The following is a 15,485-nucleotide window of genomic DNA, read 5'->3' on the forward strand; positions in this document are numbered from 1 at the left end:
GGGGCCGCCCCCGCCGCGCCCGGAGCCCGAGCAGGGCTCGCCACCGACCCCGAGCTGCAAGGGGAAGCGAGACGGGGAAAAGATCCCTCCCCTCGGAGGTCGTTAAGGAAGACTTGCACGTTATTTAAATTTAAATAGATATATCTGTTTTACTTACAAAGCCCGCAACATCGAGAAGAGCAAGGGAGGTGGGGTTACACTTATCTGAAGCATTCTAACACGTATTTTATTCATATCTGGCTCCCACTGTCTACTGTGCTTCCTGTGATCCTAGCCTGGACTCCAAACGCTGGCCGAGCCACTGGAGAGCCCTTTGGTGCTGAGGATACTCTTTCTGGATCTGGTGGACTATGACATTAATGGTGAGAAGCCGGGCCTGCAATTTCTGCTGCTCATTTCTCCAGGCTTCTTCAGTGCGGCACAGTGGACTGTATTTCCCATCCTTTACTGCCTGCAGGTGCTTCTGGCGTGTTTGATAAGCCACAATCTCCAAAAGATTCTAAAAGAAGAAACAATGGAATTTGCTTTGGCAATAGACTGCATGTAGAAAGCAACTATAAGAAAACTGAATATGATTTATGTCGTGGCCATCATATTTTGAAATGGAATGGGTTCTTTAGAGGGATAGTTTTATGAAATCCCATTATAACAGCCAAACAGCATCCCCAGCTTGAGTGTTGTAGATATACAGTCACATGTATGCATGGTACTACTCTGATTTATGGAATTCTACAAGGCAAACCTTGCCAGGACAGAGTTTTACCAACTTAAAATTTCATAGGAAGTCATTCAAGACCTTGAACTGGCTCTCCAATTTGCAATGTCTTCACAGTAGCCAGCTGGCCTTCACAAAAGATAATTGTTACTTGAAATTTTCAAAGGTACAAAAGATGTCCTTCAGGCTGATGTTTCCAGCTGAATGCTGCCTCACTAAGAGCGTGAACATGGCATCAATTCAAGGCCATTATGAGCCCTCAAAATGGTTCAAGTGCTCAGGCTTTGGGGACCTTCAGAGAGCAAGGGCCTTGAATGTTAAGCATGGAGTCTCAAGAAAAAGGTGTGAGGAATGTAAGTGGGGGAAAAAAAGTAAACATTCAGATAAATTTGCTGTCAGTTCATCATTCATGCAGAAAAGCATGAACTCTGCAAAGACAGCCGATGTTAACTTGCCAGGAGTTCTCCTGTGAACTATTTATAGACTAAATTTAATCTAAGTATCTATTAACATTCTTTATTATTAAGCTATGCAGCAGTTCTGTTTGGGCTGAATACTCAAATCATTGTCAGTTCTTGGAAAAAAACTAATGCGTTGCTAAAATTACATGCCAAGCACGCCCAGTTCTCAGTGGTAATGAGACAAGGAGATTAGGGGAGCCAGCAACACAAGAAAGTAGCAGATACTATTTGCTCGTGTGCTGCAAGGGAACAGCATGCTCACCCATCGTTTCTTTTCCTGAAGACATTCTATGTCTGAATCAAGGCCATCAGACTCAGCCTGCAGTGTGCAAACTTCCTGCTGCTTTTTCAAGCAGGTGGCACTAAGGGATGTTTGGGTGCTCTCCAGCTCCATGATAGTTTTGTTGCAGTCTTGAGTATTCTAGTAATTGAAAGAGAAGGAAATAGCAGATTCTGGTTCTTTAATTCAACTGCATCCCCAGCTATCTTTTGAGAACTTTTTTTTTTTTTTAAATGAGTTTCTAAAGACTTTGCTCACCATGCAAGGCTATACCTGCAAAGGTGCCGGTTCTGTGTATTGACATCTAGTGTGTCTGTGTTAAGCGTACATTGCTGTACTTGGCTTTACAGTGAGGTGAAGAGGAGCTGATCTTGTAGCTGATCACTCCCTTCGCTGGATCAGTTCCCTGATCTAGCTCACCACACTGTCACACAAATATCTGTGCCATGACAAAGGAAGGGGTGGAAATGCATGGCAGAACCACACAGCCCCAATCCAAAGGGGTTTAAATTGCCGGGGAGGTACACCTGCTAACACACACGCATAAACTTGGTTCCCTTAGGGACTCAGACTAAGAAAGATAACTGAGAAAATAAGTAGTGTGTGGGAGCTCAGAAAGTCCCATTTAATCCTGAAACAGAGGCTATTTATTCAGGTACATGGCTGGCAAGTCAGTCCTAAGAGAAAGCAAAGGATTTTCAAAGCTACATCCGGAATATTACAGGATCTTGGGAGCATACATGAGTCTCATGATAAGAATTGGCTCCATGTAGCCGTGTCCTTAGTACTTTCCATGCCACCAGGGGGAAATCTTGGCTCAAGTAAATACAGCACCACCTCTTCCTTGTATACCCTAACAGCAGATCATGATGCAGTGACGATAATGGAGAAACTCACCATTTTCCTAATTTCAAGGCAAATGCAGGCTAAGTGAATTCTTGCAGCTGTGCTTTACTTGCTCACCTTCTGTGTTTCACTGATCTTCTTTCTCAGCTCCTGTTTCTTGCGGTGAAAGTCGCTCTTGGTGATATGCTTCTTATCCATTTTGTTCTGACCTTCTCCACGAATTGCTATGGTCTCTCTACGAGAAACAGATGCCTCCATATCACGAATCATTTTCTCCTGCTGCTTCATCAGCTGGCCATAACGGACCTGCCATTTGTCAAGATATAAAAGAAGGCTGAAAATACCAAATGGTTACAAAAGGCACCTAATTAAATTCTTCCATATAGCACATCCCATCAACATAAACCAGGTATATGTGACACATGAGCCTTGGCAAGCCAAATTTGTTTTAAATCCAAACCTAGTTTGCACAGTGTGGATCTGGAAGGCAGAGAGCTAAATTAGTTACCAACTCTGTAACAACTTGTCTGAAGTAATCTTCAAAAAGTTTCATTGGAACTCATTTGCAATAGCAAAAGCAGAAAAGCAGAAATATCTTGAGAATGAAAGGGAAGAGTTTCTTTGCCAGAAGATAGATGGCTTCTAACTAGTGATTAACGTGATGTAGTGTTTAATAATCAATAGTTCTTTGCTTATATATTGCAGTCACAGAATCAAGTAATAGACATATTTCAAAGAAAATTCTTTCTCAGATATGTCTAAATTTTGCTGCAGTCTATTACACAGTTAGTACAAGTATTGCATAAAGTGCGTTCATGCTGAACATATTTAATTCAATCTAGCTGCAGGGTGATGAGATTTTCCTGATACTGCTATAGCCTTGAAGATGCTACTTCTCCAGACTGTTTTTTTTTTTCCTGCCTTATGTTTCAGCAATTCCATTGAAGCTGAATAAGTTGCATGCAACTCCTCCTCTTCAGTCCTCTTTTCCAATAGCTTACTTGCATCCTATGAATCTCTGTTCTCATGGCTCGGATTTCGCCTTGTCCTGTCTCAGAATCCACTGCTGAACGCATCTCTTTGGCCAGCTGGATCTTCTTCTCCCACAGCATGATTTGATGCCTTCAATGACAGAAAGGGAAAGGAGTGCCTTTGTAAACAACAGGGAAGATGTGCTATTTGTTCATCAGTGGCTCCACACTCCAGAAGCCGATTCTGAACACAAAGTTGAATGGTTCAGCAGAAACGTAAAGTTTGCATATGAGACATATCATAAGGCAGCAACACCCTCAGTGTGAAGTCAGACAGGAAGCTCTGCAATTTAGAAAGCGCATGGTGAGTGTAAAAACAAGCAAGCCCAGACTGACAGGGGGCTGACAGCCCCCAATTAATTGCCCAGGACAGCGCATTTGCTCTGAGTTACTGGCAGAGGAGATGCCATGCGCAGCTTCCCATACAGATCTCGGCAACATCCAGCACAGATAAATATGCTGAAATCATTAAAGCCGACATCCTCTCAGTTCTTGCTGGTTCCAAAGACAGCTAGAGGCCCCAGCTGCTCTGAAAAGAAATCAAACAAAAAATCATGAAATTCTAGATGCTTAACTGGGGGGAGGAAGGGACAGGGAAAATACCACACAAAATATAGTTACTGTGGCCTAAAAAAATTAGAATGCTGCTAAAGGACCCCTCAGCTTCTGTGTTTCAAAAATTTGTTAAACTACTTTCAACTTCTCCAAGAAGGGCAGAAGCACATTTGCTGCTGTGATTGGAGAAGGAAGGCAATACGGACCCATACACAAGAGTTCAAAGACTGTGGCATAAAGCAAGAATCTCTCTGGTACCTACTCTGCTTCCACCAAGCTGTGTAGGAGTCTTTCCTTCTCCTCAGTCAATTGACTGTGCTTCTCCTGCATCTCAATTGATTCTTTTTCTGCTGCCTGGATTTGGGAAGCAAAGATCAACACAGTATTGTCAGATTGAGAAAGAGTTACAGGATCACTGTTTGCCTCTGATCTTCATACCCTTTTCAGTTGCCAGCCTTTATACCCACACAAACAGTATACCTAACCTGTTTCTCCTGTGTAAAGTCATCATCCTTAAGCAAGAAACAAACTTGGATGCCCTTTCTGTGCATAACTATATAGACTGCATAACTATATATAACTACAGTAGAACTACCTCCCTCTGGTCATATTATTTTGTACCACAAAGCTGTTTTCTTCTGGGCCACCTGCTGCACAGAACTCTTGAAAGCCCAGTCAGACTGCAGGATGGGAGGCTGTGCCCTGGAGATGAAAAGCCAAGCCTTCATACCTTGAGAGAGCGTACAAATTCATTCTCTGTGATAATGTTGCCATATTGCAGCTCCTCAAAGCTGTTGCTGTTCTTGTTGATCAACATATTTAACTTTATCAAGTCATTCGACATGTTCCTCATGTGACGTTCAATGTCTTTCTGCTCTTTTGTTTCCTGCTGAATTTCATCTACAGGCGAACAGAAGAAAGATTTAAAATTCCTTTGAATGCTGGACTGAGTACAGCCAAGGAGTGACAGACTGCAATTAGACCAGGCAACACTGCATGCAGAGCCAGCTGTGTCCCATGTACCCCACCAAAACATCTTTCCATAAGCCCAAAAAAATCAAATAAAGATTTTGGAAATAGACTGCTGTGAGAGAGAGTTGGTTTTGGCTGCAGAAAGTGCTGTCACCTACCAACTACTTGCAGACTTTATTTAAGAAGGGTAACACATGAGATCATCACTTAGGGTTTGACTGTGTGAGTTAAAGACAGCAAGATCAGATCATTATAGGGAATAATGACATGCAAAATGGCAGCAAGTGCCTGGCTCTTAGCCCCAGAGTATACTTCTGGGGCCATAGGTATTATTGCTCACACATATATAGGAATACAGAAGGCATTCTTTGGTGAAGGGTCTAACAGTACCTGTCTGTAAGCCTTTGCTGCCTTTTTTTCCTCCATTCATTGATGAACATTATCAGAAAAAGTTAGGGAATGACTTACTTTCAGTGCGCACTTTTTTCTGCTGCATGATTGTGATCTGCTTCTTTAGCATATCCAAGGAGGCTAGCTGCTCCTCCCGTCCATGGGTTAATTTGACCAGCTCTTTCTGCAGCTTAAGCCAGTACTTCTGTAGTGTCATCACCTCAGAATTACATTCTTCTATCTGCTTGGTCAGTCTGTTGATCTCAACTTCCAGTGGTCCCAACTCTTGCCCCTATAAGAGGTTATGGTTTGGAATTAATCAGACAGAAACTGCTGGAGCACTTATTTATAGAATCATTGCAGAAGGCAAGTTCAACCAATAAGATGCCCGCTAAATATTTGATTATATATATATTTTTTTGTCATTTAGCTACTCTCTACCTCAGTTTGCCATGAGTTGAATGGGAATAATAGAACTACCTGACCTCACAGGAATAAATGGAATATAAATCTGTAAAGTTCTCAGATTCTACGATGAGATGGCCACCTAAGCATTTACAATAGATATACCTGGACATCTGAAAATTTGCGAAGTGTATGCTTAGTATTCATTTGCAAGTTGGTATCCATAAAGCTTTTCCTGTTCATAGTGCTAAGGATAGATCTAGGTATCATCTGAATGGGGGCAACTATCCAATGACTTAAGTCATTCCCCACCCCTTCCATCCTCCCTTTGTCAATCTTTGCAGATTTTATAATGTCAACCCTTTTATTTCCAGAGTATTGATATAATTCAACATTTTTATCAGGTGTAGACAACTCCCTGCAGAAAACTGCTACGTACACCCTCATTTCACAATGATTCCCCATTGCTAGCTTCTCTTTACAGGCATTAAGAACCGACTGACAACTGTTAATGTTTACACTACTTAGTGCAGTTTTTAAATCACAATGCTGATGCCTGGAAAAGTTTTTAACTGTCCAAAACTTGCACAGTTACCTTCATCAATGACATCTATGGTCGCCACAAAGGATAAAGTCAAATTTGGGACTGAAGTGTAAAGTACATACCCCAAGCTGGGAAAGAATCATCTCCAACCTCTTGTTGTACAGGTTGATGACCCCTTGCTTGTTCTCAATCAGGTGACTGCGCTTTGTGATCTCACTTTCACTACGGCTGATCAGGTCGTGGATATTTTTAATTTCCTTGTCCAGCTCAGAAAGTGTTTTTTGGAGAATTGTCAGCCTGCAGTTAGTATGAGTTGCATTCAGAATTACCTGGGCTGTATCATTCTCAACTTTGGAAAAATGCAGCTCCTAGTAATATCACCAGACAGAAAACAAATTATTATCGCCAACAGCAACCTATTGATCTGTAATGCCAAGTTATCACAGGACAGGATCAGAGGATTTAGATTCTACTCACAGGTCTGTGCTACAAACTGTAAGCAAGGAGCCTAAACATCACCAAATCCAGTAGAAGGCTGTGCTCATCACTTCTGGCATTATCTTCCCTACCCAGATGTCTCTAGTTACCTGGCTAACAGTGGTAGGACATGTCCATATTTTAACTTCTATGCCATACCTGGCAAAAGCATCCCTGACCTAATTACAACTGTGCTACCTCACCCAGCCATGAAGAGCTGCTAGGCTTATTGTTCAAGCGCAGTATGACTGCAATTAGACAACTTTCAAGACCCTGTCTGCTACTTCTACACAATCTGTACCACACTGTGAGAGGTTATAATTTGATCTTTCCCAAGTCAGTAGTCTCTGCACCATATTCTACTGTGCAAGACAGATACTAATAAAAGTAAATGCAGAAGCTGGTCTACTTGTTTGTGTATCCGTTGGAAAGGGGGGGCCTTTCTCATAGTGAAAGCCAGCCCTGGCAGTCTTCCAGTCACTTAAGATAGGCACCTATTTTACAAAACCCCATGCAGACTGAAGTTAAATACAGAGAGCCGTGAGCATGATGTGTTAGTACCAGCCCACACAACTCGATATGATAAATACTATGCTGAATCTTCTAGTTTTTTCATCTATACCAGTTATACACTCCCAAAGAGAGCAACTTATGCCATAAAGAGCTGTGGGTTTGTTTTGACTGTTCCTTTGATTGGAATCATTATTCAGAAACTGAGAGTATGCCCGCATCACATTCTGTGATGCAGTATAGAGATGCAAGTTAGTTTAAGGTGGAGTATAGAGATATTGTGCCTCAACCATCTTTCTCCAGTAAGTAAGCGCTTGTAATGCTTTACAGTAAACACTCCCAGGATTCATCATTCTGCCCCATTTTTTAAGTAAAGAAAGAATAATCTATTTGTCACAACTTTTTGGCCAAACTATCTCTTGCATACACCTCCTGCAGTAATATCACTGGAAGAGTTAATGGGAGTCACAAACCTAGAAGAGCTTTCAGTAATTGTCCTGGTTCTGGTTTTCAGCCGTATGACAAAACACATTTGAGAAACACTGCTCTAGGCTGTGATTGCAGCCTATTTCCTTTCTCGGCCCTCCCAAATGGAAAAGATACCATACCAGATCCATTTTTCTCTTACGAAGTTTTTCAGCCAGCTGTGAAAAGTACTTTGCTGCTTTGCTGGACATCATCTGATCCTGAAGCTTTGCCATGATCTCATTCTCCATTTGCTCTTTGGTATCAATTCCTTTCTCTATATCCTTACTGATGGATAGCAACTCGTTCACACGAGCAGCTTGATCCTAAGAGGCAGAGAAGACAGAGACAGGATCACTAACACTGTTTGGGGATGGGGATTAAACAGCTATGTCCTATTTAAAAGGATTCTTCTTCCAAATGACTTTTCTTACCATTTGTGTTCTACTGAGGGCCTGCTCTGTCTCATGGAGAATGCGGGTATAGGTGTTAGATTCAACCTTCAAGGCCTCCTGCCTTGAAAGGCACTGGGCAATCATTTTCTTCGTCATATTAGCATCGTTCTGAGAACGGCTCAGGATGGTGACGAGCATCTCGTTCTTCTCCTCTTCCTTCCTGATCGACTTTCTGCAGCCATAGATGTCTATTTCTAGGGACTTGAGCTCATGTCTGTACTTGCTGAAGAGGCAAAGAGGATGAAAAATCATCACAGGGATTGATCTGTGCGCTGAACACATACAAATTCCTCTTTTCAAATATGCTATTGCAGAAACAAATGAATGAGGAGGAAGATCTTTATAAAGACCAGTCTACCGTGACAGCACAAAGTTATCAGAAGATAGATGGAGAGGCTAAAATGTAAAAGGAAATGTATGCAGGAAAATTAATTTCTTCTTTTGTTTTCTCCTTACCCCTTCCCATTCTGACCGGGATGCCACTGTATAAAAACATATAGTTTGTTCTTATAGAATCAGTCAAGTTTTAAGACTCCAGACCAAATAAACATTCCCTTTAGCACCAACAGTAAGGTTTTCCTGAAGATTTCTGAAGGCATCACAAAATCCTAACTGAAAGTGATAGATAAATCCTTTCTGGTGGCTAGCATTTTGGACTGAGAGATGTTGCAGAGGTAGAAGGAACTTTTTAAAAGAATAAAATATGTGCAGAATAACCCTTAGCAGCTTTCAAAAAAATCAGATTTTTGAGGGAGGGTTGTGTTGTGGATGAAGAAAAAAGTAACAAAGGACCATGGTCCTTTCCCTTTAATCTTCCATGTGCTTCAGAGTAGCAGACTTATTTTGTCTGACATATTCTACACATACAGTAACAAACCTGATAGAAGACATACTGTCCCTTTTAGAATCTCTCCCATCCAAATTACTTGAGGTCCTCCCTTGGACTGCTCTCAGATACTGTACCTCAGCAAGTCTTGCATGGCAGCATAAGCCTCATCTCTTTGCCTCATTCCAGCCAAACTACTATTCCAGTGGTTCATCAGCCTCTTCTTCTCCATGTTGATAGCCTGTACCTCCATACTAGCCTGGGGAAGAGAGAATTTGTAGATGGACTGAATCTATACTGGACTAAGAAACCAGAAACAATGAGAAACAATGCCATACTTTTTTTTTTCCTGTTCCTAATATGCTGGGCAGGAAAGGATTCAACTGAACTAGCTTTCCATTCTCAAGCTTTTCTGCTCTTTCTTTAGTATTTTTTTAATATCATTTTTCTTCTACATACATTAGCATAAATCATTCTACTAGTCCCACTAACAACTTCAGTGTGTTTGAAAACGTAATTTATGTCATTGCATTTTTTTGTCACATTATGGTTACAAATGAAAGTTCCAGAAACAACAGTAAACAGGGTATTTTCAGATGGCATTTCTGGTCAAAATTAGAGAGGAGGGAGGAGAGAAAGAAGGAAAGAAAAACAAACAAACCACACCCTGTCTCTGGTCCTTGGTAGCAACTCATATTGCTATCTTTTGGCAAAAAACATCACCCAAAATACCAAGTTACTGATATAATATTAAAACACAGAAGACTGTGCACATTTAAATCATGATTACCTTAGTGCACCTGGGACGGCATGATGATAGAGTTATGACAATATTATTTATGCTGTGCTAGTTCTATGTCAAGCTAAATATCATTTCTGTGTGATACTGGCTATAATGTGATACTGGCTATAATGTTCCAATGATGCACAGAAAGAAATTTGATAATGTTAGAAATTATGTTAGGTAGAAGCTGGAGAGGAGGCAGAGTTCTCTTCTGCTAACTCACAGTATCTGCCCTATCATATATGTCTGGCTTATTCTCACACTAGAGCACAGAAAAGTGATAGGTCTCCAAGACAAAATGCTGAAAAGTGGGGGAGGAAATGATTTACAGACAATTCTTAAAGACAAAGGGCTGTGTGGGGGGAAATCCTCCATTCCAGTAAACAGGAATGAACTATAGGACTCTAGTCTACACTATAAATACCACATGAGCATAAACCAAAGAGGTCAGTCCCTCCAGAGTGCAATATTAACTAGAAGTGAAAAATAAAGTCACCTCCTACCTCATTTACTGCTTGTCGAGTTATTTTTGTGTCCTCTGCCTGGGCCACAATCTGAGCTTCAAACAGAGCAACCTGTTCCTGTAGTTCATAGGCTTTTCTTGTTAAGCGGTCCACTAGAAGGTCCTAAAAAGTCAGAGCAAACAGTCCAGCATGAGTACTACAAGCTTAATCTTAAAAAAAAAAAAAAAAACAAAAAACCTATACTCAACAAGAATCATATAGGCTAGAAGCAAGATTAAATCAGCAACTAGATTAGATTTGGTTCCTGCTAAACCTTTTCCATTCAAAGGTGAATGATTGTCCTGAATGCAGCAGTGACAATTTTCAAAAGAATGTGACCACCTTTGCTGATTTTTATTATTCCATTTACATTAGTAAATTAATATTTCAGATCTGAAGTAACATTCATTTTTATCAGCATAGATTATACTATGCCACCTCTCTGGCAGCTGGGAATCATAATAATTAATGTTTTTAAATGCTTTGTTAAAAAACATCTAAATCCACTCTACTGCAATTGTTTGCATATGATTCTGTATTAATAATAATCATAGAATATTTATTCTGTTGCAGAAACAAGCCATGAAGCCAGCAGAGGGAGCTGCAGCACACATTGGTTGACTGTAGCTCATTTTTTGATTCATTCATCGTGAAACTCACTGTGAGTCAGAATAGTTCCTGAGGCTTGAGTTTACGATACTTCTTTGCTAACTATCTTTCTGTCCCCCACCCACCCACACTTTGCTTGCATCAAAAGTGATTTACTATAATAAGGTTTATCAAAAGCTTTGTGCAGCATATGCAACTATCTTGCCAGTGGATATTTTTCTCATTTTTAGAAAACCCTGTTTTTTCAATTATTTGAGAAAAAAATCCCCACACATCTTCCTTGAGTCAGTCACTATGGCTTTCCTTCTGATAGAGCAGCTTCTCCTCCAGGCCTCACCACTAATAGAGCTTTTTTTGGTCAAACACATTTTTGCTTGATACCTGTTTTTTCTTTTCCACCTCAGCCTGGACCTTCTCTGCTTCAGCCTTCTTTGTTGACTGTTTCATCAGTAAAATATTATGATGCATATCCTGGTCCATATTCTGCATGTAGAAGAGATGCAACGCCAGGTTTTCCACCTGGGTCTGCATGGCAGAAACTAGAGAGGCAGGAGGAAAAGATATTTACAGAAAAGTTTTTTTGTAGGACATACTTTAAACAGAGATGAAAGAGAAGGAAATAAAGAAGTACACAAAGTAAAATCCCCACAAACACCAGGTAAATCAGATGGGCCTCCCTTAAGTGAGAATTGACATCAGCTTTGGGGTACAGCTCCATAAGCAAAGCTAAAAATCATAGTAAATGATTTCTTCATTCCCATTACACAGAATTCCAGGAAATCAAAGAAAGGGCCTCAAGAGGCCACAAACCCTTTCCTCTGCTCCAAAACAGAACTGTCTCTTTCTCAGACCATTAGATAATGAAGGCTTCTCTACTTTTTTTTAAATAACCCACAAAAACTCTCAAGGCATCTATTTTAATGTTTAGCTATCCTCGCCATTAGAACTGGTTTCCTGTCGCCTGTCTACATGCCTGCACCACAGAAAGCCTGAGTTAAGTTCATTTCTCTGACTGGAACAGGCTGCCACATGGATGGTGCTCTGATACTCCTGGATCCTCTTTAGTTAACAACCTACAATCTTCATAACCTCAATATACCCTTACAGAGACCACAGGCAAACATAACAGAGTAATGGGAAGTGAACTCTGCTGACTGCCAAGCCACAGAACAGACTACCTGCCAGGAACAGTCTTAGTCCAAAAGACCTTCTTAGAGGGACAGAGTAGCAACGTGGTCTTAGAAACAGTAGAAATTACATGGCAACCAGGCACATCCATGAAACTCTTTTCAATCAGTGCATCACTCCTGATGGATTTTACTGTATTCTTCAATCCAATGCCTGTCTTGCATTCAAATCCATTCATCCACATGGGCTAGAATCAGGAAATATTACCAGGACTGCTTCAGTCACCTTTCTTGCGTTCATCATCTGTGTTCTGACATGTTTTCTTGTAAGTAAGCCTGAGGCCCTCCAGTTCCTCTTCTAGCTGCTGACGCACTGTGGCTATTTGAGAATGGCGGTCACGGCTCTTCTCCAGTTCCATCTGCAGGTGGGCCAGCTGCTGCTGGACTCCATAAAGAATCACTCCAAGCTCTTCTCTCTGTACTTTGCCCTTCTTTGTGGCTGTCCTCTGCAAACACAAGAGGAAATCAGTTATCTCACATCAGCCTGGACAGGGATGGGATGCCGTGGAAGTCAAAGAAAGAGTTCTATACCAGCTCCTGAAGCTCCAGATTCACTTTTTCCATCTGCTTGGTAAGGTAATTCTTCAGGGCAGCCTGGAATCTTCTCATTAGAGGCTATAAAGAAGTATGATGTTGATAATTATAACATACTTATGTAAATAAATTATGAAGTAACCTTAGTGCTACTCCTGCTATCAAATAAAACATTGTATTTTCTCCCATGAAGACTTGGATTCCTATTCTAACTATAATCAATCTAGCCAGTGAGAAAAGTTACATAGTGTGTATTTGTTTACAGCAGAAAATGAACACTGAGAATGTTTGCCAGTCATAAATATATCAGAAGAGCTACATATGAGAACCCATCCACCTACTGTTGTTGCAAGTACTTCTCTTTCAAGAGTACTAAAGCTTATCAGATTTGCCCCCTATGTTGCTCACTTCTCAACCTGCAACTCTGAGGTTAATACTGAGGGAGCAAACATATTCTTCAGGAGTTAGTACTTTTGTAAAAGCTATTTTTAACCTACAGGTAAGTCACTGCTTATAATTTATCTCCCAGGTTTTACGTGGCTACCAATAAAAATGACAAGTTGGCAAAAAAGAATGACAAGATTTGGGGACTTTTCTTACATGTTCTGGATCCAAGACAACCAGCTGTGTTTCTTCTGCTGCTTGCTCACTTCTTCCATTTATTTCAGTTTCCTCAGCTCCATGTTGTTGGCATTCCTGTTGCCATCTTTGGCCACCATGCTCACTAGCATACTGACTGAATTCCTCAAAGGCAGCCTCCGAATAGAGGGAAATGGGTTCTCCAATGTCACCTGCACTCCAAAACCAAAAGGGAGATGTCACAGAAAGGAAATTCTGTGTATTAGAGGATGTGCCAAGATAAACAGATGTCCTGATGGAAGGAAATACAAAACAAAGCCTCCTTTCCTTGGCAGCCTAGATTATCTCACAATGTTATTAGCATTCAGAATACAAATCATAAAAGTACAGTTACCATATCAATAAGGAGGAAAGTTATAATGTAAGGAATTTAAAGGATGGCTCTGAGCACTTCCAGAAGTTAATGGTAAGGCTTAGATTTTATAGTATTATGCCTCCAGTTGGATTCACAATGATCTAGGAGAAAACTAGATACTGTGTGTGATAGTAGCACAATACTTGATACCACCTAATAAGGAACTGATTGATACCTGATTCTGCATGACTGTCCACCTGCACTGACAATGCCGATGTCCGCGTAAGAGCTCCTGAAGACGTACGGGAAAGGTTTCCTCTGTCTGTTATTGGCTGCTCCATGTCACCCAATTCAGGGGGATGACTGTCAACTTCAACTTTGTCTGAGAAAGCCTCAGCAGATTTTTCCTGAAACACAAAATCCATCATATGAAACAGGTCTTCACTCTGACTTTATTTGTTCCTAAAACTCTGCTCATTTTTGTCACCATGAGACACGAACAATATAGACAAAGAATCAACAAGAGTCAGCCTTGTTCTAAAATCACCTCACAGATACACAAGCAAGGCTGTGTAATTCCTGATGAGAGAAACTTTAGAAAGATATAGGTTAACAGAGGAACCTCTCCAATTTTGTCAGAGCTCTTGTATACTTCTTGCTTAGCCAATTAGCTTCTCTCTATTCCAGCTCAGGTCATTTTTGTGTTTGCAGCAATAAAACTGTTTCTGCAACAAGAGAATTTAAAGTTATAAATACTGGTCATGGATTTTGTGAATAAGATTATATATATATTATTATAGCATCTCACTTCTGCAGAACCAATGGACAGCTCTGCAGCCCCAAAGGCGACTCTTTCTGCTGGGAGAAATGTCTCTTCTTGGTCCTTCAGAGGAACAGTCTCTTCTTCTTCACTATCATTCTCATTCTCTGGCTGTACTGTCTAGCATGCAACAAAGGCAAAAAGCAGAACAAATAGACAGCGCTATAATGGGTAGTGTACTCTGTTTAATGTTATTGCTACAGTATTGTAACAATTAGTTTTTGTCACAACCACAGCAAATAAATTTATTATCATCCCATTTGCAAAAAGGTGCTCCAGCTAGCATTTACAATAGTAAAGGTCCTGACAAGAATTCTACACACTGCATGTTTCTAAGATTTAAAAAAAAAAAAAATGCCCTTAGGGATTTTTTTTACAGAAGGTCTAACAGCTTGCACTACCTACAAGCAAATTATTTTCTTCTATCTTTCTGTCCTTCTTTTTAAAGACACACTCTTTTATGCCATATCATCAGTTACCAAATTCAAATAGCGTACAGCACCAATGTGTCTTTGGAGAAAAAGCTGTTATCCCCAACAAACATCAAAAAAGAACATGAGCATGTGTATTTATAAAATGGGAATAATTTCTTTCTTAAAGTATCTACAGCAGAAATGTGCTACGTAAGAGCTGAGCGAAAAGGCCACACTACAAGAGTCTGCTGAGGACCTGGACTGTAACTAAGTTCACTTTCTAGTGGCCTTTTCTTTTATATACAGGATAAGACTGCAATAGCTGCTTGCTCGTTTTGTTTCTTCGATTTAAATCGCTTCCATGAGGACACGGATTTGCAACGAGCACACCGGAATGCATCGCCCTAGGGACATTTTAAAGAAAGTCACCTCCGTGACGAGACGCGACGGGCCTTCGATTACATCCTGCTCATCGGAGCCGAGTCCCAGCCCAGATCCCTCTGCTGGAGCAGCGGGGGCCTCCTCCTCCTCCGCGGCGGCGGCGGCGGGGCTGCTCTCCCCCTGCAATCAGAGTGCCATGACCACGGGCGGGACACGGCCCGAGCTCCACAGGAAACGTTAGCGCGGCACGGAGACCTCGGCCGCGGCGCCGGCCAGGGGAGGAGGTTTAGGGCGAAGCGCAAAGAGGGAGCGCGACGCCCGCCCCCGAAGGGTCGTTCCCCCCCCACACACCCCGCGGCGGGAAGGGGCAGCGGGAGCGGCCGCCGCC

The 15,485-nt window shown here is 41.3% G+C and overlaps 1 protein-coding gene across 1 annotated transcript; it reads right to left on the minus strand.

Annotated features, from left to right (window-relative positions):
* Positions 1–149: 149 nt before the first annotated feature.
* On the minus strand, positions 150–15,196 carry CCDC40 (coiled-coil domain containing 40). The gene is made up of 19 exons (XM_026081977.1): positions 15,146–15,196; positions 14,292–14,423; positions 13,719–13,890; positions 13,150–13,340; positions 12,547–12,630; positions 12,242–12,461; positions 11,210–11,367; positions 10,220–10,342; positions 9,070–9,191; positions 8,086–8,329; positions 7,795–7,977; positions 6,322–6,567; positions 5,329–5,542; positions 4,619–4,788; positions 4,151–4,242; positions 3,304–3,424; positions 2,420–2,608; positions 1,439–1,597; positions 150–499 (listed from the first exon to the last, which is right to left on the minus strand). The coding sequence occupies exons 3-19, from the start codon at positions 13,822–13,824 to the stop codon at positions 251–253; spliced, it is 2,871 nt and encodes a 956-aa protein (XP_025937762.1). The 5' UTR covers positions 13,825–13,890; positions 14,292–14,423; positions 15,146–15,196; the 3' UTR covers positions 150–250.
* Positions 15,197–15,485: the final 289 nt, after the last annotated feature.

The sequence above is a fragment of the Apteryx rowi genome, unplaced genomic scaffold (genome assembly GCF_003343035.1).
Source record: "Apteryx rowi isolate R43461 unplaced genomic scaffold, aptRow1 scaffold_564, whole genome shotgun sequence".
In the NCBI taxonomy this organism is placed as follows: Eukaryota; Metazoa; Chordata; class Aves; order Apterygiformes; family Apterygidae; genus Apteryx; species Apteryx rowi.

Bases quoted from the DNA above. Each gene is read 5' to 3' on its own strand.
- CCDC40 (XM_026081977.1), bottom strand. From the start codon at position 13,824: ATGGAGCAGCCAATAACAGACAGAGGAAACCTTTCCCGTACGTCTTCA. The intron at 4,789-5,328 runs GTAAGTCATTCC...GTTCGCCTGTAG, and splicing joins GAAAAAAGTGCGCACTGAAA to ATGAAATTCAGCAGGAAACA. The intron at 1,598-2,419 runs GTGAGCAAGTAA...TTCAATTACTAG, and splicing joins AGATCAGTGAAACACAGAAG to AATACTCAAGACTGCAACAA.